The sequence below is a fragment of the Portunus trituberculatus genome, chromosome 47 (genome assembly GCF_017591435.1).
Source record: "Portunus trituberculatus isolate SZX2019 chromosome 47, ASM1759143v1, whole genome shotgun sequence".
In the NCBI taxonomy this organism is placed as follows: domain Eukaryota; kingdom Metazoa; phylum Arthropoda; class Malacostraca; order Decapoda; family Portunidae; genus Portunus; species Portunus trituberculatus.
The window spans coordinates 15,011,098-15,034,678 of NC_059301.1; the positions used below are offsets into that span (position 1 = coordinate 15,011,098).

Below are 23,581 nucleotides of genomic sequence, written 5' to 3' on the forward strand. Positions count from 1 at the left end.
AAACTTTTTGAAGTTGTTTTTCTTTCCTTTGTCTCACTGAAGAAGTATGAAATCAAGTTTCCGTGTACATAAAGACATGCAAATCTATAGAATATTTTAAGTGAAATGTTTTTCTAAATTGCATGATATTTTCCAACTTTTAAGGACGTGCATGAGCATTGTTACTGATTGGTTACAGATATTTCATATATTTTCCTTTTCAATCTTTGTCTTTATTGACCAATCAAACATTTAAAAAATGTTGTCTCTCCTGAGGCTTTGGTCCTTCACCCACTTCCACTTCTGGTCCTTGTTTTCTATCCTTCCTCTCGCCTCTGGCTGTCTCCCTGCAGGCCTACGGTCGTCCTGGCACCGTCGCCTCCCGCTCAACCAGCATGACCAATCTTCAGGTAACTTGTGAGCTTTCTCCAGACTTTCCCTCCTCCTCTGCATGTCGTTGTGTTTTGATGTGGCTTATAAGGGAGTTTTGCATGCACTTTTCCATTTAGTAAGAGTTTGAGAGATATACAAGTGTTTCCATAGGTTACAAATAGTGTAGGAATGGTTTGCTGCTGTGCACCTCCATTGGTTCTCAGGACACTTGAGTGTTGAAAGTATGGTCCTCCCTGCCCGTTCTTGTTTTGCAGGATATTGAATTCGACGGTGAAGAAGGAACGGTGTACACTCTGCCTTTGCCTCTGCGTCGCCCTACGGTGAATCTCTCTTTCATAATATATCCGGACTAACCTTGCATTATCCCTGTGCAGTTTAACATTTTAGATTCTGCATCTTGTTGTCACGAGTGACTTTCTAATCGTTGCAGGACTCTACCAGAACAGGAAGAGCCTTATGGAGAGCTTCATATTTACTGTTGATGGCTGTGTACAACAAACCAACGTGCTAACCAGTCAAGGAAATAGTTACTTCATATCTTTCAGGACCCTCAACTCAGCTTGATGTCGTCTTTTGTCGTAACTCAATTGTCATTGTTGAGATTGCACTGCCTTGCTACCTTCACCTGCATCTTTCAGCTCCCTGTTTAAGGTGGCAAAGCACCATTCCCACTTGCTGGTTATTATATTCTCAAGTAATATTATGTGGCATGATTGATTAATTGCTTATGGCAAAATACTGTAAGTATGATATGAAGTGCTGGAATTTTTTTTTTTTTTTTGTCAGATATTTATGTTTACTGAAACACATGAAGCTTTTATGTCACTATGAAATTATGTGCAACCAAGCCGCTCATCTAATATGTTTGCATGATGTTACCAAGCAAAAATTTTTGTATTTTTTTTATGTACATTGTAGAATAATAATTACCCACAAAACATAAATTTCAATCATTCATCTTGGGTGTTGACAGTCTGTTGATGGTGCATGACAGCATGGCTTTCCTTAGCATCATGCGGCATAAACATATTTAATGTATCGTTATTGCGACACACAGTTGGATGGGATTGTTGCATGATGTGGTGATTGCTCGCGACGAATTTGTCCCATCACAGTGAGATTAGCGTCTTCTAGTAGTGCATCTCCCAGGTGCCTCAGTGTTTCTTCCTCTACAACCTGGCAATTACAGGTTAATCATTATCTTATTAATAACCTTCCTCAGCTTCGCCAACAGGTGCACAGACGCTCATTACTGTCACATCACATCACGTGGTGGCAAGATGTACTTTGTAGTGACGATAGAAAACTTCCAGTGGGAAACTTGCGATCTTGTTAAGGCTCGGCATTTTGCTCTGAGCTGCTCCTCGTAGTTCCAATCAGTATTATTCTCAATGTGACTCATTCATTTTGTCCGTGGAGGTTCTTGATGCACAGATTCACGTTTTTAAAATGTTATATCTAATTAACACTGATCTCTTCTTTCTATGGTAATGCATCCCAGCCATCCACTGCAAAAAAAATCTTTTGATGTTAGAAACTGCTTGATTACACATGCAAATACTATGAAAAATTCGTGCAGCAAGAAGGACTCTATGCCAGCATTATGGCACTCTCAGAAAGGAGTAAGGGATTCACAGGACATCGAATGACCGTGCAAGGTTTGTCAGAAAATTAGACACATGTCAGGAGTGGTACTAATCCCTGCCTCCCACAGACGACCTCCAGCGACGGCAGCAGCACGGGGCGAACCATCATGGGCAGCCTGAAGCGGTTCATGGGAGCGAGACCCCTGCCCCCGACCCCTGACCACAGCAAAGGTGAGATCGCCCTTCCTGCTCCTCGGTCTTGTTCCTGTATTGACATAATGTGATATAAGAAAAGAAACGAGTAAATGGACAAGAAAAGAAAAGGTCAAGTTATTGAGCAACTATGCTTGAAATTGTGATGTGACGAAAACTTGTTTCCCAATTGTCACATTACGCGTGAGATCTTGCATCGTCCATTACGGCGTTCTGGTTCTCACCTCGATCATCATGTCCTTGCAAAGAAGTCAGGTTTAATGTCCTACCTACTGTGTACTTCCCATCTGTCATCGTCTTTACCCTAGATAAAAAAAGAAAACTAATAGACTACCTAATGCAGTGCACATCAATCTTTTTCGCAGGTGTGGTGAGTCCAAACCAGAGTGAGGCCGGGGGGACAGTGGCGGTGGGGAGGCCCGTGATGCGTGCCGCCACCAGCCCCAGCCTTCCCAACCTCAACGATCACATGTACGTTGGCCCACAGCTCCGTCACGTCCTGCTTATGATTTTCACTCTGAAATTCAGTATCTCTTATAATGATGCTGGATGATACAACACTTTTCTTAAGAATTTATCTTATAACTAGTAAATGACAATTCTGGAAATTTTGCTCCCTTACTGATGGAAAAAGTTTTGGAGGTCTATTCTAATATCACCCATATCTTTCTCTCTTTCTCTCTCATGATATGCTTCTTTATGAATGATAAGCAATTCGTGATGCTTCTCCTAATGCATGAAACTCGTTCATTAAAACGTTAATAGTCCCTAAGGAATATTTGCTGCGCTTGAGAGATGAGTGTCAGTCTGTCTGAAACAATGTACTTTTCACCAGTGAAGAGGAGATGAAGAAGGAGCTGCCCCAGTCAGTGGCCGACTTCAACACAACGACGATGCCCCACAACTCTGTCTCCACGCCCGCCACGCCCACCTCACTCAATGCACCGTACCCTCCGCTGCAGCCCAAGGCTCCCCAGTCCCAGCCCGCGCCGCAGACACACTCCCTTGGTAGAAAGTTTTCCCTGCAGCAGCTTCCCCAGGGCCTTGAAGACAAAAGGGTGAGTACACTGCTTTTTTCCAGACAAGTTTTGCACTGATATCTGCTGAAGACCTGAGTGGGGCGGCGTGTTCCTCCATCCCTCACCCCTCACCACTTAATTATCCTCATCGGCATTCCCTCTCATGTATCATTCATGCGAATAGACGAATTGGTGTTATATTGTTTGATGATCTTAATCTGTATTGAATACGTATTTGAAGTTCAAAGTGACAAGGAGCAAAATGTCGGGTGAAATGTTTATAGACGAGAAAATTGTTGTTAAAGTTATACCACTTCTTAATTTGATGGATCAGAGGTGTGACGCTACCGGGTGTTGACCACAGACGCTTATGTTCTCTTTCTGTTTACTGATTGCTTCTTATAACCTTGACAATACCATTTCTGAAAAATTCATCTCTTCACTATCCGAGAACGAAACAATCACTCCCAGCAACGTCCTAACATCTACATATGAATACTACCTTAAATGAAAACATTGCGCTAAGGCGGACTAATTAATGTGTAATCTGTACCAATCAATGAATGCATCAGGAACTTGTACTTTGCATAACTCAACATGTTATACGCTGCTTCCCAACTCTGGGGCTTTGATACAGTCGTGGCTAAAAGTAACCTGCTTTATTTTCCACGGTGACATGCGTTTTCTGTCTTAATTCCAATGTCGGTGGATTCTTAGTAGATCGGAAGACTTCAGATTGAAAGGAAAGTTGAACAGCATGGAACTGAGTGCGTTCAGCTGCTTGACTCTCACCATGACTGTCGTTCACGTACCTACCACATAAAGAAGAGAAGGAACACAGACATATTGTCTTAGCACGTGGCCTTGACGGCGCGTCCCCAGGTCCCATGTCTACCATCTCAGTTCCACGCCTCCCCCTCACCCTTCGCTCAGCACGCGCTCCCCTGTAGACGCTTATAGATCTGTGGATGTCGCGACGTGTCACCCGAGCCGTGATGCACCAGCGATCTCCTGCTGTGGGTGTTTCCCCTCCGACACGCCCTGCTGAAGCTGCCACAAAGACTTTTATTTCTGCCTCGTCCTCTGTGTTCCTCCTCTTCTTCAGATATCAAAATAAAAGTTTGAATCGACAAAATAGTTGGAACTGTGTTATAAGGAGCCATTACGTATAGTCGGTCATCACCATTCACGAAAAATACAAACTCCTGAGCAGATTCTAAGCACTCTTAACCTGGAGTTACCGCCTTCAGAAATGTCTCTGTTTGCTGTCAGACACCGGGACTACAGTTCATACTTCCCACTTCCCGCTACCTATGTGTCCCATTTCCCTGTTTCACCACTAGATTTTGCGTATTAAAGAAACTGGCATCAGAAAAAAGACTGAAAAAGTCTGATTAAATATTTGCTCCAAGAGAAATAAAGAAAAGTCGTAAATTGACCAATCTAGCGAGATTCTGCTAAGTGTTCTTCTGAGATTCGGAATTCTTCCTTGACTTTCTTTGGCGTCATGTGCCATTGACGTGGATCGAAAGTCTTGCTACAGAATTAGTGCCACTTTATAGTAAAGAATTCCTTTACAGAAATAACTTGAACTATAAGAGCTTTATGAAGTGAAATAGAGATCCTGTATGTTATAAAACTCATGAGTTATGTTCCCTTGCTAACAAACTTGTTCAGATGGATTTAAGATGTACTTCACGTCCGTTGGGCGTTGTTTATGTACGAAAGAGTACGTGAGAGAATGTGACTGTGGGAAGAGAGGTGATCGCCAACGTGAGGTCTCTCATCCTCACACCACCAAGCTGCTTATCCCGCGCTGACGAATGACACTGGTGGCGTTAGCATGATGGGCCGCCTGCCAGCCTACCTGTCGCCTTCACCACCACCTGCTGAGGAAAATGTTCAAGACAAGAATGTAACGCAGCATTTGGCGGTGAAGTCATCGCGCGAACTTGCGGCGGAAGGTGTTTATAGCCACAGGTGTCCAGTGGGATTAAGCTAGAAATTCAATTAAACGTATCTTTGGCGTGTCATCGTGTTACTAATGGGAGGAATAAACTTCCTGATGACGTGTTTATGTATGACACATAGGCACGCAGAAATCGACCAGGGAGTATGTGGAAGGGCGCGGCGATCACTGGGAATGCAGGTGTGGCCCTCTTCTATATAAGATCTTACCAATATATTTTCAGCCACGTTAGATTTTTAAACTTAGCTTTCCTTCGCGGCTTGAGGGAGACACCACCCATCCACTCTTCCCTCCCGCCGACAGTAACGACGGGGATCACATTAGAGGGGAGGGAGGTAATGGGCTCGTGATGGGCTAGTGGCGGCGCGCCCTCACTACACGACTAAACACACTTTCTCCTCCGGGCTACTAATTTCTTCTTCTTTTACTGTTACTATCTAATACTACTGCTATCTACTACTACTACTAATATTATTACTACTACTACTACTATTATTACTACTACTACTACTACTACTACTACTACTACTACTACTACTACTACTACTACTACTACTACTACTACTTGTACTTTCATCCATTGGAAAATGAATACATTGTTTTTACCTTTATTAGATCTAAGATTGTACTTTGTTACGCCAAGCTTCAGGCTGCTGCACCGCCACCACCACCACCATCACCACCACTACCACCGCCGCCGCCGCCTCCAGCTGGTTGACGCCATGCCAGCAGCTGCCTGTGGTGTACGTACGTACGAATGGGAGTATAGAATGTAAATCAAGCCGCTTCATTTCTCTCCCAAACAAGGTCACAGTCTCGTAAAGGTGCATGAAGCTATATAAAGAAACATTATTCCTAACCACCATTTATTGTTTCCATTGTTACGTGTTTGGCACTATAGCGTAACTTACTGGGACACATCTTTACCTTGAGATTTGTGTACGATTAGACCATTTTATCAACATTAGGAAGGGTCTATGGAGGTCAGAAGAGAAATGGCCAGGGTCTTCACTATTTTAACCCCCCACATAAGTTTCTGAAGCTGTATAAAATCACCAAGTAGCAAGCAGAATGGATATGGAAACGCGTCATGCTACTGAAGGGATTAATGCAAACAATTCCAGTTCATCCAGTTGTCTCACGGGATGACAGTTTGTCGATACTTTATTAATTCCGTATTGAGAAAGTTAAAAGGAAATATCGTGATGTTTATTAAAAGGAGACATGACCCGTATTTCGAAACGCTTTGCTGTCTCACGGCGACTATTTTCAAAGGCTGTAGCTGAAGATACTCATGTTTTTAAGGGTATTTTTATGGTTCTGGTGATGGATTAGCAAGATTTCTAGTTGATTATAAAGAGAAACTGTCTTGAAAACCCTGCTAGTCGTCTCTGGGGACTTGAAAAATTGTCGTGGTAAGAGAGCAAGGCGTTTCGGAATAGGACCGAATATTTGTCCATGAAGGATCTCGTGGAAGTAGATGAGCGTGTGTGCATGTAAAGAAGGAAACACGTGAAGATATAGGCCCGTATTCAGAAACGCTTTACTCCCACACCACGACCATTTTCAGAGACCACAGTGATAATTTGCCTACTACTACTACTACTGCTACTACTACTACTACTACTACTACTACTACTACTACTACTACTACTACTACTACTACTACTACTACTACTACTACTACTACTACTACTGCTGCTGCTGCTGCTTTCCTCTGTTAACATTGCAGAAATGGTGTTAATTTGTCACGAAAACCGCAAAAACACCATTAAAAAAACCCGGGTAACTTAAACTACAGCCTTTTGAAATCGTGGAGGTGCGGCGCAGAAATGTTTCAGAATACTCTCCTGTGAACGAGCTGCTGTTTAATATAATGTGTTCCACCTGTTGACAAATACTTTCCGAGACCTGTATGAGATGTGAATGATGTCCGGCTCTATGTTGACAGAAGTGGCTCTATCAATCATACTCATGTTAAAAGAAACGAGTGAAGTGACGGCGTTCCTGAGAGCATATTAAGTTGTGAGCAATTTATGGGATTCGTTTTAGATAGTTCTCTCTCTCTCTCTCTCTCTCTCTCTCTCTCTCTCTCTCTCTCTCTCTCTCTCTCTCTCTCTCTCTCTCTCTCTCTCTCTTCCATAAAGAATAGGTTTGGTTCTGATTTGATGTGCTGTTTGTCGCGATTTTTTTTCTATTTATTATTTATTTACTTATCTATTTATTTATTTTATCTTATTTTATTTATTTATCTATTTCTATTTTTTTTTTTTTTTTTTGCGTTTCTAATTTGACCAACCTATTTATTTATTTTTTTTTATTTCCTGTTCACTTATTAACTGTTGAGTCTCCCTTTGTTTGTTCTCTGGTCTATGTTGACTTTTTTTTGTATAGCTTTTGTTATTCCTGTATTGTACTTCTTGAATCGCTATTTCAATTTCCACGTTTCACAGCTTTTGGTTACAACACGATCTGATTAATATAGACTTACCTTTCGCGGGTGTTACTTATCTTTCTGTGTTACTTATCTTTCTCCATTCTTCATTTAAATTTTCTTGTTGGTACCCTTTTTCCCGTGCAAGTGTGTGTGTGTGTGTGTGTGTGTGTGTGTGTGTGTGTGTGTGTGTGTGTGTGTGTGTGTGTGTGTGTGTGTGTGAAATCGCAGCCGCTTTCGACCTTTCCCACTACTCCTAAAACATAAACATTGTCACGTCCTCACCATCTTTCCTTCACTCATTTTTCCTCTCTCTCTCTCTCTCTCTCTCTCTCTCTCTCTCTCTCTCTCTCTCTCTCTCTCTCTCTCTCTCTCTCTCTCTCTCTCTCTCTCTCTCTCTCTCTCTCTCTCTCTCTCTCTCTCTCTCTGTCACTCACCTTCCCCTTCCAACCCACGCTTCCTTTACTCCCCTCGCCTTACCAATCAGCCACTCCCACACACTCAGGCCGCAACCTCCACGTCAAGCCACTATTTCTAGGAATCAATCGCGTTGGAATGGATTTTGGATTCGATAGTGGACAGAAATAGGATGCTAAAATACCTTACTCGTGTGTGTGTGTGTGTGTGTGTGTGTGTGTGTGTGTGTGTGTGTGTGTGTGTGTGTGTGACATTTCCCCGGCGTCATTACGTATATAGCCACATCTTCGAACGTTTTTTGTAGTAGACCAGTGTTCGGGTTCCTATGTGCTGTTGATGGTGATGGTTACCGTTCCTGCTGCATTGCCTGATAGAAGCTCCATCTCCGCTATACTGTCTATTGCATTGACTGATAGAAGCTCCATCTCCACTATACTATCCCATGCATTGCCTTTCTTTCTTTATGACTGGTGTTTTGTGGAGAGGTTGAGAGCGAAGGATGAGCATTACAATCATCTACCTGCTTTACTACCTGTTTGAATTTAAGGTTCGCACTCTCAAACACTTCTGTGATTCACCTCTATTATTTCAAAAGGCTTTATTGAAATTTACATGAATTTTTTAAGGTGTTTTTTTAAGCTTATAGAGAGAGATCGACAAGATTTCTACATTATTAACAGGGGAAACACTCTTGAAAACCCCGCCATTCAAATCTGTGGCCTTGGAAAACAGTCGTGGTGAGAGAGCAAAGCGTTTCTGAAAATGGACTTAAATCTTGAATTGACAAAAGATCCTTCGACGCTATTTACTTGGCGATCATTACAGTGTGGCATTGCTAGCGTCCTTATCGCCAACATTGTTCTATAGTACGGAATGTGTTGACGGTGCCTCGATGTCCTCAAAGCGGCACCCTTTTACCTCGTCCCGTGAGTGGCTGTTGGTGAGATTTGGATTTGTTTATCATTCCACACAACGACTTCACTCACCTCCCTAATGTTAGTCTCTCTCTCTCTCTCTCTCTCTCTCTCTCTCTCTCTCTCTCTCTCTCTCTCTTAGGGAATGCAAAAAAAAGCGAAGAAAGAAGTGTGATGTTTAGATTTTCTGAACATAACATACTTGTTGGTGCGGCGCCGCTTGGGCTCCACCACCACCAACTAAAATATATTCACCACACAACAGTTCCAACACGTGAAGCGCGATGAGCGACAGTGAGGGGAAATAACCGACCTCATGCTTTTAACTCCTCTCAAACCTCTCTCTCTCTCTCTCTCTCTCTCTCTCTCTCTCTCTCTCTCTCTCTCTCTCTCTCTCAACTTTTTATCACTGTAACTGTTTTCGTTAACATTTTTCCCAGCACACACACACACACACACACACACACACACACACACACACACACACACACACACACACACACACACACACACACACACTAGTAGTCATGGTACACTTTGACCGTGACACGTGGAGGAATTCTAAGTATTGGTAAGAGTTGAATACGATATGCTCAAGCACTTATCCTTTATTTTTAGACAAGATATAGTTAGTTACCGCCTGATTGTGTGTATATAGTCAGTGCTACCTCAGATAAGAAGTAGATTTTTTCCCCACCCATCTTCCTCACCCATCTTCCTCTTCCTCACCCATCTTTTTCCCTACCCATCTTCTCTTCTTCCTCACCTATCTTCTTCCCCTTCCCCATCCATCTTTCTCTTCCTCACCCATCTTCTTCCCTACCCATCTTCCTCTTCCCCACCCATCTTCCTCTTCCTCACCTATCTTTCTCTTCTCCATTCTTCCTCACCCATCTTCACATTGTCTAAATGGGAGAGGAAGGAACCTGTTTTTCCATGGACCTTTTCTAGCAACGAAAGATTGGATTACTTGAAGAAACTACCTTCTCTCTCTCTCTCTCTCTCTCTCTCTCTCTCTCTCTCTCTCTCTCTCTCTCTCTCTCTCTCTCTCTCTCTCTCTCTCTTTCCGGAAATGACGAGCTAAATTTGTTATTCCTTTCTATTGCGCGCATGTGTGTGTGTGTGTGTGTGTGTGTGTGTGTGTGTGTGTGTGTGTGTGTGTGTGTGTGTGTGTGTGTGTGACAGTTTAATGATGAAGTGTCTTTCCCATCTAGTTCATTACTTGCAATAACATCACAATAACAGAGAAGACTAAGACATGACAGGATGGAGAAGAAATGTGAAGCAGAGAGGGACATTTTAGATTGCATTTCCGACAAAGAACAGAACAAATTAGGCGCTATGATAAGAGATCTCATAGAGCCCTCTCGATTGGACGATGTGCAGGCTGGTGGTGGTGAGGCCGACGAGGCACAAAGAGGCAGGTGACTTCATACTGCGTCGTCAGTACATGATACTCTTGAAGGTTTGGCCCATGTGGCTGTGCTGGCTGTGCTGGGTCTGGTTGGCTCTGTCCTCTGTGTGAGTGAGTGTGTGTGTGTGTGTGTGTGTGTGTGTGTGTGTGTGTGTGTGTGTGTGTGTGTGTGTGTGTGTGTGTGTGTGTGTGTGTGTGGCATGCTTATGTGCTTGAATCTTGTGACTCTTTCTCTCTTTCTCTCTCTCTCTCTCTTTTAAAAGATTCTCTTTAATGCAAAAGTCTGTATGTTGATAAATACAAATCTTCCCAGTAATAATGCATGAATGTGTTAGTAAAGTGAAGACATTGATTATGATTAAGCTGGCTGACGGATACACTGTCTGAAAATAATCACAAACTTTGCACACCTAAAGGATGAATCTATGGTCACTGATTGGGCATTGCAAGGTTGTTTTTTTTTTCTTTTTCTTTTTTCCTTTTTTTTTTTTCAACACTTGGGTTTGACGTGGCAGAATTTCAGTTTTTGTGTGAATAAGAGCTTCCCTTGTTCACGGCAACTTCTCGGCAACCTTTAGCGGTGCATCGTTCTTCTCGCTGATCGATTGGTTAAGTTTGGTGATCGAATGTCTGAGTGTCGGCGGTGTAACTTCTGAGTGTCACCTCCTCTGGCGCCAGCAGGAGGCGGAAAGGTTGTGACGGGTGGCAGAGTGCCATACTGAGGCCTGGGGCTAGTTTTGGCACTTGGCAACCTCAGGGCACCTCAGTCGCCCTGCCCTTCGCCAAATTCTCATCTCATAGTGTAGCTCACGTCTCCATAATTTTCCTTGCCTCTCTATATTCTCTCTCTCTCTCTCTCTCTCTCTCTCTCTCTCTCTCTCTCTCTCTCTCTCTCTCTCTCTCTCTCTCTCTCTCACTCTCTCTCTCTCTCTCTCTCTCTCTCTCTCTCTCTCTCTCTCTCTCTCTCTCTCTCTCTCTCTCTCTCTCTCTCTCTCTCTCTCTCTCTCTCTCTCTCTCTCTCTCTCTCTCTCTCTCTCTCTCTCTCTCTCTCTCTCTCTCTCTCTCTCTTCACTTTCTCTCTCTCTCTCTCTCTCTCTCTCTCTCTCTCTCTCTCTCTCTCTCTCTCTCTCTCTCTCTCTCATTGATGGTACCAGTGTTGGTAGCAGCAAAGACAACCGTGATAGCGATAAATGTGGCGGTACTTCTGCTGGCGGCGGCGGCGGCGGCGGCGTCGGTGGCGACAACACGTGCGTGGGCCGAGCACTTCATTATTTTACAAGCCATATTAAGCGCGCATCTGGTGTATACTCTGTCTTTGCCTTGGCTGCTGCGTCCAATTTGATACATAGCCTCCTCCCGATCCAGGATCATCGTGTCCTTGAAAACCGGTCACCGGGAAGACTCCTGTTAGACGTGAAGGGCCACAGATTGCCGGCTTTATCTAATGTTTTCCCGCTAAATGCACCAAACAGTGAAGTATATGAGACACAATACCGCAGATGTAGCATGATTTTACGTACACCGTTTCATATGTCGCATGAGAGCAGGAAACACAGTTTAAAGTGGCAACATTTTTTTCTGGCGAGGAAAGTTGTTATTCACCTTGAAAAAAAATTCTTCCGACTGTCTACAACGACCCCATCAGTCAGCACTAAGGACCTCTGTGACAGCCAGCGCCATGGTGCTCTGCGGACCTCACACGCCCGTCCCGCAGGCAGCAGCGGCACCCAATATTAGAGCTGACGTGGCCCGCTAGTGCTCGTTGATCAGGAAAACTTTGCTAGTGATCTGACGGAAGATCTCTTTCCCACTACTGTTGCTCCCTTACTAGTGTCATCAGGAACACTTTCTGCCATCGCCTAGCCGTTTGTCCTTGCCTCCCGAGTCCTTGGTCACGGTCCGGTAACTGCCAAAAAGTACAGTACAGTGGCACAAAGCGACCATAGAACCGCGTCCACCATCACCGTCACTGCCCAAACGACGACAACACGACGACCACATACCGACGCTGACGACCAATGAAAGATTTCGCTAAGGATTGATAAGACAGATGTCTCACCCATTACTGTCCAACACTCCTCTACATAGAAGAAAACACACACACACACACACACACACACACACACACACACACACACACACACACACACACATGATAAAAGGATCCACCATATGCTTTTATAAACATTTGATTTATTTCTAACTTTAAATAGACACCTACATGTCATTCAAGAGAGAGAGAGAGAGAGAGAGAGAGAGAGATGTGTATGTTTTCACTTTCGTATCACTTTACTTCACGGACGTTTTCGTTGTCTTGTTTGTGGCAGTGAATTCATATATCAGGTGTGAACGTCTCTGAAAAATAACTGTCAACAAATAACAGGATATCTTGCTGTAGGATAATAAAGCACGCGCACCTTGGCACACCAACAACCCAGCGGCCTTGTATGTATGCTCCGCACAGACCACTAGACAGACAGATGCACACACACACACACACACACACACACACACACACACACACACACACACACACACACACACACACACACACACACACATACACACACACACCACACACGAACTAAAATAAACAAAGATCTCTCTCTCTCTCTCTCTCTCTCTCTCTCTCTCTCTCTCTCTCTCTCTCTCTCTCTCTCTCTCTCTCTCTCTCTCTCTCTCTCTCTCTCTCTCTCTCTCTCTCTCTCTCTCTCTCCTCCCCCTTACCTGAATGTCTCCTTGTTCTCTCTCTCTTTCCGTCTACACTTCTGCTATTGAGAACTTTGACGCTGCTGCAGGACCTTCGCTGTCTGGGGAGCTGGTGGTGCCATTGAGTAGTAGTTTGATCACTAGCAGGGCACTGAACACAAATGGGAAGGTGTAGATTGGAGACGTAAATAGCAGAGACCCGCGAGTGCTCCCATACAAATGCGTCACAGGCACACCTGCCACTTGGACTGGAGACAGTGAACCGCTACCGTCTCTGGTGTACCTTGAAGAAAAGTGTTTTGTTTTTGCTGGCTCAGAGAGAGAGAAAGAGAGAGAGAGGGAGGAGTGGGAGAGGGAGAGATTTTTTCCCCTCCTCTTCCCTTCCTGGTCTCGTACACAATGCACCACCGTTCCTTAATTCATCTTCATCTCGGGTTTTGCTGCGCACAGAAAGTCTGATTTTTTTTTTTTCACATTTCAGATTTTTTTTTCTATTAATGTAATGTAGAATAAAAAGGCTGACTGAACCTTGAAGTGCATTAAATATTTCATCTGAATATTTTTTTTTAAGCTGATAAGGAATGGGACATCAGGTTGAGTTGGTACTTTTGAACCACGAATGTTCTGTAACTGCGTACTACAAATCGACCAAGGTGTTAGAAAGCGGTGCAGGTGAAGCAGGATTGTTAACCGATGCACAGGTCACCAATCGCCTCTGTCATAAGGTCATATCAGTATAATTAATCTTGCTTTCAAATGAATCGAGTTTGGTTCACAAGACGGAGAGAGAAGAAAGAATTCGACGGATTTAGCCTCACGAGAATGAATTAGTTTCGCTCTCCAAAGATTTATGCGATAGGATTATTTCGTCTGACCTCCAAAGGAAAAGCTGCTCAGTGATCAAGCTTACTTAACAAGAGGGCTACAGAAATATGAATAGTTACTACCGAAGCTACACTCGCCTGCCATCGGGAGTAGCGAGGGGCTCCGGACTGGGCTGCCGTGAGGGCTGGCACACACAAAAATCTTGCCTTATATAACCACAGGCGCGTCACCACTGGGGCGTCGCGTCAGCCTCGTGGTCATAGGGAGTGTATTGCACAAGTATATATATATATATATATATATATATATATATATATATATATATATATATATATATATATATATATATATATTACCCGTAGCTTTTTATATCAATCTCAGCTGTTTTCATGTAACTTATGTAACACTGAAGACTAGGAAATGAAAAACATGAAATAGCTTGTCTCTTCGGTGCCCGAATATTTAGCTTAGTGTGCGCCTCCAACACTGCCACACTCTATCCAGCCACCCTTCTCATTCTGACTTTTCTTATTCTTGCCAAATTAATATTATTTGTTCCTACTTTTAGACACTTCAGATTTCAAGATAGAAGCGTTAAAAATTTTCATATCTACACCAAATACGTATATTGAGTGAATAGATGTACGTATAATCGTCTATAAAACTCTTCTTTCTATGCACACTTTAAATAAGATACCTAACACCATAGTGACAAAAAGTTTACCTACCTTATCGCATCTGGCCTCATGTACAGAAACGCTTTGTTTTTCCATTTACTATGTAATGTAGAAATCTTACCACTCTGTCTCTAGAACCGTAAAAGCACCTTAAAAACTCTTGTCAATGAAAATAAAGCCTTTTAAAACAATGGTGAAGGGCAGAAGTGTTTAAGAATACGAACACTGTACTGCACCTGTCATGTGAATCGTAAAATCACACTGTAAGTACTGTTGATGAACGATGGAGAGCTCTATGGCAGTATTAGAATGTTATCTCTTTCTGTATTAGATATGCTTTATTCCTTCATTGGTCTGTATTCCAACATTTTCAAACACAGGGGTATCATATGCCTATCCTTTTCATCTAGATACGTGTTCAAAGAGAATAGATAATAAATTCAGAAACGTCGATAAGGAAATAACTTTGGTGGTTCTCCCTCACCTCAGTCTCCCCACACCTTTTCCCTGTCTGCGGTGGCTGGTTTCTTGTTCTGTCCTCCCCTAGTTTTTCTGCAGGATTCCCAGTCACTTTTTTCCTCACAGTTTCTTTGTAGACTCAGTTTTTCACGGTTTTTGGGTCGGGTTGGGCGGAAGCAAGGGGGTGGTGGTGGTGTTGGCGGTGTGTCTGTCTCTCTGCCAGTATACTCTCTCACCCTGAGTTATCACCGCGCCGGGAGTCAGGGAGTGGCCAAGGAAATGCCTATACGCAACTCACGGCACTGGCTCTTCCTTTAAGCTACTGTCGATGGTTGTTGCTCTGATATTTCCTGTGTCATTTCATCTTATTTTTGTCTCCTCTCTTTGTTTTGATGTGGAAATGTAACTGTTTTGTTTCTAACCCTTATCTTCTTACAACTACCGTGTGTTGTTATCGCATGTTTTTCCTCTTTCATCGCTCCCTCCCTCCCTCCCTCCCTCCCTTAACCCTTCCTCTTGTTTCCTCTCTCTTCCCCTTTTTGCGATCACCTTTGCTTCCGCCTTTCTTATATTATTACGAGACACCCATACAAGAAAGAAAATACCGTGTTATGTATGTGTCTGTCTGATTTCCGGCATCACGTGATCATCTCGTGCACCTTCAGTGTCGTTAGGCCAACCTTGACAGCAGTGTGACGGTGGTTTGTCACTGATTTCCTTCATATCACTACCCATACAAACATGTATGCTGTATATAAACAATACATAAGATACCAATATCTGTAGACTTTTGCAAGTCTGTTTTCGTTTATTGTTCCTGGGGGCATTTTCTCCCTACAAATACTGAGTAAAGTAGTGCCCCAGGAGTTACGGTACACTCAGCCGCTGTGAAAACGGGTGCAGAATGTGGGAAAGTTTATTGTTACTCAAGGGCGCCCGGCGCGCGTCCCGGGACCTTGGATCAAAATAGGCAGCCTGCGACCGCTGCACCTGACCCTGTCCCGACACCTGCAACAGTCGGCGGTGCGTCAAACACTTGTGTGTCACTTATGACGGCGAGGTGGTCACCGTGACCTGGCCTCACCAGGTGACGGGTAGGATACTTGTTGTCCCTCTGTGCGCTGATTTGTGTGTGGGGAAATCAAAATAGTTATGTTCGAAAGACGATAATTGTGGTTCAGAGTTAAGAGTATCAATGATTTGTGGTTCTTGCTGATTATCTTATATAGGATCCTATACACTGTATACAGAATCGACATACTTCATTGTTTTTAACCGACGCAAGAGAAAACTGGAATCATCAATTGCGTGTCATCATTCCATAAGTGGCTTTGTTTGATAATGAAAAAGAATCAGAAAGAAAAAAAAAATCTGCTTAGTTCAGAATTTCTTTCATGGCCTCCGGCAGCACGAGGCCGGTCAGGAAAGTATTGCAGCCAGGGGAGCTCCCGCCACAGACGTCACTGGGAGTCGTGAAAAGCAGCATTATAGTGTTTAAGTGTGTGTGTGTGTGTGTGTGTGTGTGTGTGTGTGTGTGTGTGTGTGTGTGTGTGTGTGTGTGTGTGTGTGTTCGCTAGATGCCTATACAGACTGATTGACGGACTGAATGAAATGGGGATAATGGTGAAATTCATATTAATGGTCAAAATCGTTTGTTGTATAATGGTATGAGGATATTTCCAATACACACGTGGGTAAAGAAGTTACTCTTGGATCTGCACATGTGGCACGCTTCTGGAAACGTGACCCCCGCTGCTGATGCTGCTCCAAGGAACCTCTGTGGCACCTCTCAGGTTAATTCTTACCGTAGAATAAAGCCATAGATTTTTGGTGCTACACTGCAGTCCTAACATTATTTTTTCTCACAATGACGAGAGATCAGTAGCATTTTCTTTAAAGAGACCGTGTGTTCACTATGCAACAGTTAATGCTTCCCTGCAGTCTTACAACATTGTTTTCTGCATAGCTTTTTCCTGTTTAGATGTGTTTACATACATGTGTATCAGGATGTCTTTCTCGTAGATTTTTTTTCTTCAAGTAGAGGGAAAGCAGAAGACATACAGAATGATAGCGACGACAGCCCAACACTCAGACCGGTCTGGTGTTATTTGCTTTCTTGCACAGACGAAGCAGTTTCGTTCGTACGTCACACAGAGATTGATTTTAGATGGACTCAATAACAACTTAAGGTGAATGCTTCTGAAGGTCACTCTTGTCTGTTACATAACATGAAAATTGTTGGTTGTCTCACGTTTACGCTCAAAATATGATATATGCCTCTGTCTTATTTGTATAGATATAACCATTAGAAATGTTACCATTACCATTAACTTTTATATTTTGGCACAAACTGGTATCACTTGGATTCATATTGACAGGTTTCTCAAATGTCGTGTTTGGATTCTGTTTCACGAAGAAATCAAATTTAAATACGAGATTACTTCCCACCTCTGGCCTGTCTGAGCTGCAACTGAAGACACGTTATGTCAGGTGGTGGAGGATAATGTCCCACTCTTCCTCACGCTGTGGCTCTGCTGCGTGACTGGTGAAGTGAGGCCAGAGCTGCTGGTCTAATAACACGTCCCTGACAACTAAGTGAAACACAGACCTCGTTGCCTCCGGTTGCTGTGTGTGATGGTGGAAGAGAGTGGGCAGTGTGGAGCTAAGACCTCTGGCACTTTCCTTAAAGGACCCCCTTTCCTTCCTCCCTCCCCCTTCTTCGGCTGTCTTTGGCTGCCAACCAGGTAGCGAGTTGCCATTTAGGTTTCTCTTTTGGTGTCTCACGTGGAGACTAATTGTACTTGTAATGAAGTCAATGTGTCTGTTCACCAAGTAATCGATGTCTTTTTGACACGATCATGTAACGCATGAAGTAATGACAGTGCTTTCCAATTTCGATGGACATTGGTTAATGTTCCAATATAGGCGCTAAGTGACAGTGTGGCGCCTTCTTGAGCCTGTCGCTGGTGGAGCCGCTGAGAGACGACCGCATTATTGCCGTGGTAGTGCCGGCGGAGACAGGAAAGAGAGTCCTCACGCCGGATCACACACACCCTCAGGCTTAATCAACGTGGACGGAAGCCTCAACTTGTCTGATGAAGAGACGGTACTCAAGTCGCGGCACAGCTGATGGAGGAGGAGGCGAAACAACTACGCCTTGTTGTACCTAGACAACTATACTCCACCTGGAAAGCTCACCGTCTGGGGATGACCTTGAACTCTGCCTCGAACTCTACTCGTGGCCTCGCCTGGCAGTGCCGCCTCGCCTCGTGTGCCGCGTGACTGGTGTAAAGTTTGATATGCAAAGAAAAACTGAAATAATTTCCAACAGAGAGTCTGACTAAAAGTGAACACAGATTACCAGAGTGGCAGTGAATTAAGTTGGCGGAGCATTAAGTCACGTTGGTGGGCGCGGCGGTCTGGTGTTTGCCGAGGAACGAATCGCACGTTCCTCGTGAACAATTTAGATGACTCCAAAGAAATACATTTATAGATATTGTATAAAAGAGAGTTGTGTCAAGTCTTGTCTTAAGAAACACCAATCGCATTATTCTGATCTGTTTTGCTTGGCCTCTAATCACAGCTGGTCACCATCACAGTCACCAGAGCCAACTGAACAAGAAAGGCAACCTGTGATATTTATTTCGAGCACCCACTTCACTCTGCGCTGTTTTCCACCAGTCTCCACCTCGCTGTGATTTTTATCTAACTAACTTTCAGCATATAGTACTGTACACAAACACACACACACACACACACACACACACACACACACACACACACACACACATATATATATATATATATATATATATATATATATATATATATATATATATATATATATATATATATATATATATAAATGAAAGATACTCTCAAAGTGTAATGCAAAAACGGTGTTTGTACTGTAATAATCTTGACAACCGTTGCGAGCGGAGACTCGTAACTGAACTACTGGGCGCCTTTCCATCTCGTGGTTCGCGTTAGATATTTTTGAATACAGTAAAAACTACGGGTGTAAAAGAACATTACCCGCAGGTCTGCTCGCGAGGAGGATTGAGTCACACACCAACCACCTAGCTGTTGGCTGGGGCCACGAGCAACAGGTGTAAATCATCTATTATTAGTCATAGTTAAGGTGCCAGATGAAGGTTGTAAGGAAAGAGGAAGGCAGAGGCTGGTGCTTGACGAACCCTTCTGAACTTAACACAGCATCCACGAACCACCACACCTGTGGACGCTTGTTCCTCTATCGTCAACGTTGACGGAGTGCTGAGGCTACCTGCTGGCCACCTGCTGCTGCCCCCACCACGACATCTGTCGTAAAAATAAACCTCGTTCAGTCATCTCAGTGCTCAGTGACGAGTGGTGACGGCACTCACAAAAACTGCCCGCTTCTTGTATACCAATACCCTGCCGGTGATGGCTATGTTACTGAATTGAGCGTTGGATTTCATGTCATTATAGTTATAGTTTCGATTATATTTATGTAATATAACACACACACACACACACACACACACACACACACACTGGACGACGTGAGTGGGTGTGCTTGAAGGCAACATCTGTGAAGGCACGTACCCTTCACCAGAGAGCCAAGCTACCAAGCATAGGTAACAACGGAATCTCATTTGATCACACAGTTTGTGATAATTGTACAAACAATTTGTAAAAATATCATGTTTAAGCAATGAAAGGTCGCAACTGTCTAAAGCAACCTCACTCAGCTATGGAAAATTGGTTTAGGTTAGCCACTATTCCTCACCAGAGATAGTAGTTAGTTTGAACTTTTCTTTCCCTCTACAGTTGATGCTAGTGCCTCAAAAACTGATATAGGGGTACTCGTCATCTTTGAAGGCTCTACTAAGAATCATTATTCACATTTCTTGAGGTTTATCATTCCTTGAGTCTGATATAGCTACTGGCAAATTTTCATATAATGTTCGTATGTGATTTGTCTTATGATTTAAAAGTTAAGAATAGATTCCCACTTTATTTCATAAGAAAGGCACTTAGTTTTGAAAATCTTTATTGAACACTCTGAAGTCTTATGATATGACATGGAAAAGTGTTCATAATGATGCCTGTCTCTCCAAACAAGTGTATGTCGACAGTCGTGACAGCGGGTGGCAGCTGTGCTCACGTACAGTACCTCACGACATTACTAAATATGGCGACCAACGCCCCGGGGCGGCCACACACCACGAAAGGTGGCCAAGTGAGAATAAAGAAAACTGTAAGAAGAAGAAAAGAGCTTCAGAATGTAAGCACAGTTTGCTGTCAACAAGAATCGCGAAAAAATAGTAATCTTGGGAGGCCAGACCAAATAAGCTATAAATAAGTGTAGTTTGTTTTCGTGTCTCCGGGCCAACCATGTGCCGGATGCGAGCCGACCAGACGCGGGACTGGTGTTAACGTGCTTCCGCATTTTTATTGTTAGGAAAATACACAAATTTTACTTTTTTTCAGAGTTTGTTTTGACAGACATTTTTAAGAAAACTCATGTAGAGTAGCACAAGAAAGTGTTATATATATAATTGGGACCAATAACCGCTCTGCATTGGAGCGAATGGACTAGAAGGCAGTGTGTAGTGTTGTGTCGCGGGGACATGTGGGGTAAATGTCCCTGCACTGACTGTACTGTCAACAACTTCAACTATACCAACGGAACAGGCGTCAACATGGGCTCCTTCCCAGTGATCCACGGCTTCCTGTCACTCGCGCCGAGTAGCAGCATGGGAAACGCTAAGTATCCAGACTCGACGCTCGGCCTAAGACGATCAGCGACCTGCGGCTATCTGCCTCACCACACTTTTGCTCCGGTAAAGGGCGAATGGAATGAAAAGTCTCATTCCATCAATGGCCGCCTTCCTATTACTAACGGGAAGGCAGAGTACACAGACGACGATGACACAGTGAAGGCCAAGCTGATGATTCACAACGCGAACGTAAGAGGCGAAACCTCCCCGCCGGAAGAAGTTGGGAAAAAGACGCGAGACTACAGCGATGACTCCCTCACCCCGGACAGCTCCCTCCCGGCCGTCATCCGCCGCAGAAACCGAAATAGGCGTAAAAAATTGGCTGTTAGTACTTTCAACTTTGTATGAGTCATATCACCCTTCCCGCTTGCCGTAGTACTTTGCATGTACAAAGTTGTCAATTTCTTTTTAAATTACAGTATATTGAACGACCTTAGTGAAAAACAAAACCTTTTTTGCTTCTCCCATCTGTCATGTAAAGAGTTCATCCATTGAATATTGTTATACATTCCATTTTCACCCGCCCCACAGGAGGAAGGACACGCCTGCCCCCGAAAGGTGCCTGATGAATATAGTTAACAGTATTGTGCATGGTAGTATAGCACTGTATAGCCTAGGTGATCCATTCAGTATTCTGTGAGACCTGCTCAGCGATTGTTTGTTTCCTTCTGAGGTCTTAACAGGGAGGTCACAGAGAGTGTAGCAAGAGGTGTATGGTTTGCTTGCATCAGGTTGAGTTATGTCATAGCATCGGTATCAGTTTATTTAGATATGACTTCATTTTGCCTGTGATTGTCTGTGTTGATAAGATGTGTGCGTGTATGTGTGGATTGTATCTTAGATGAATTTCAAGTTAGCTCATAGGATTTGGAAGCCAAAGATTTCTCTTCATAGACAATTTCATGATTCTAAGAATTTCCCTCTAGCAGTAGATAATAACCCTCTCAATATTAGACTCATGATTGACATGTCTGCATTGCTGCATTGCTTTGTCTTTAGTGCCAAAGAGTTGTGACGTGTGCCTCACCAGGAACAGACCACCGAGCAGCTCCCACAGGTGCCCTTTGTAGCTAGTGTGCCTCACTCCCCTTTGGTGTCCCACAGACGTCCATGGTGGAGCCCACGCCGAGCGGAGTGGGGTGGGAGGCTGAGACAGTTAAGCCCCCACCACGCACACGCTCCCACAGTATTTCTGATGACCAGTGGGCCCAGGTGATGGCCGCCCAGCCTGGCACAGGCGAGTCATCTATCACTACGGAGGCGTCCTCTGGACCCACGTGTCCTCCTGGTCACACCCCTGCAGATATGTCAGTTTTCTCGGGCGTCACCCCCCGGCGCAGCTACGCCGGCATTCCTGGAGGAAGGGGCGGCGGAACCACGATGGGGCGGGGCATGGTGTCCTCCGCCTCCGTGTGTGACCTGAACACACTGAGTCAGCAACAACCACCACAGGCTTTTAATGGCACTCATGGGGTGCGTTGACACACACACACACACACACACACACACACACACACACACACACACACACACATACAGACACACACAAGCGTTAAAACATGTCAGCTTACTGATAGTAGTAAATCAGTCTCTTTATCTATAGAAAGCTTACGTTATCTCTTCTTTTCTCCAAACAGGCCAACAGTTTCCAGCAGCTGAACATGATGGGCTACGGCGGCGGCATGATGTGGGGCGCCCCCTGTGACATGTGCCAGGCGGCTTCGGCTTACCCTGGGCATTCAGGCGCCGGTGGGATGAAACGCACAGCTTCCAACCTGTCCATGAATCTTTCATCGGTGGGGAGTGACATGACAGGTTACCCGTGGGCTGCACCACCGCCTCACGTCCACCACCACATGCCCATGTACCCGGGCTACTATCCTGGGTATCACCCACATATGGTCATGCCCACAATGGGTGCTCCCATGGGTCTTAACGTATCAATACCAGATTCCATGCACACTTTTGGTAAAGTACCGTCCTCTCCGGCGCCCTCAGTCCGCTCCACCTCGCATCGCTCACACAAATCCAGTAAGTCTCGTTCATTCAGTGCAGCTGATGCCAGTGGGCGCCGTAGTCGTAACCGCAAAGCAAAACGATCCGAGGAAAGTGAGGAGAGCCGATCTTCCTCCGGTAGTGATGATGGTGACTACGTTGATGATAGGGAAACTAAGTCTACTCACAGCGGAGGCAACAGTCTAGCATGGCAGTGTGACCACTGTACGTTCATTAATAACGGCGGGACGCGAACCTGCGGCATGTGCTCAAAGACTTTAACAAATAACGGTCGTGCCAGCCGTCGCGGCAGCGAGAGACGCCGATCAGAGCGACGGCGAGACCGACGAACTGATCACGAGGAGGACGATAAGGACCTGTCTGATTATGACAACCAAGACAGCGGAGTGGTGAAAAGCAACTTCTCCTTCAGTATTAAGGACAGCAAGCGTGAAAATCGCAGCAAGATCTCGAGTTCCAACAAGAGTAAGAGTAAGAAAAAGTCCCGCCGACGAGACAGCTCTGCCTCGGTCTCTGGCTCGGAGAGTGAAGGAGAGGAAGAAGAGCGACTCGAGCGACACATGCGTGACCTGCGGGTGTCCTCCCGACGGAAGGGCAACGACTACGATGGTGTCAACGGCAAGGACAATGACAAGGGCAGAGACAGAACCTCGCGCAAGAAAGAAGGTAAACTTAGATGGAAGGACTGATGTTATCCATGTGTTTATTGCGTTTAGTGGTGGGAAAAGTTCTGCAGAGGACTGGAGAACAAAATATGTAATCCTGTGCATCACAGTATATATTGAATCACTA

General features: G+C 44.4%; 1 protein-coding gene across 29 annotated transcripts in view; it reads left to right on the forward strand.

Annotated features, from left to right (window-relative positions):
- Positions 1 to 23,581, forward strand: part of LOC123520490 (E3 ubiquitin-protein ligase lubel-like) — a 72,369-nt gene that overhangs the window by 23,931 nt on the left and 24,857 nt on the right. For 20 of the 29 annotated variants that reach the window (XM_045282768.1, XM_045282759.1, XM_045282762.1 and 17 more), the window contains exons 5-10: positions 627 to 692; positions 2,087 to 2,189; positions 2,537 to 2,642; positions 3,007 to 3,229; positions 21,878 to 22,246; positions 22,411 to 23,455. In XM_045282768.1, coding sequence (XP_045138703.1) covers positions 627 to 692; positions 2,087 to 2,189; positions 2,537 to 2,642; positions 3,007 to 3,229; positions 21,878 to 22,246; positions 22,411 to 23,455 — 1,912 coding nt within the window. Of the gene's footprint in view, positions 1 to 332; positions 390 to 626; positions 693 to 2,086; positions 2,190 to 2,536; positions 2,643 to 3,006; positions 3,230 to 17,992; positions 18,115 to 20,483; positions 21,098 to 21,877; positions 22,247 to 22,410; positions 23,456 to 23,581 lie in introns of those variants that run through there. The other 9 variants (XM_045282776.1, XM_045282779.1, XM_045282761.1 and 6 more) reach the window with 6 other exon arrangements.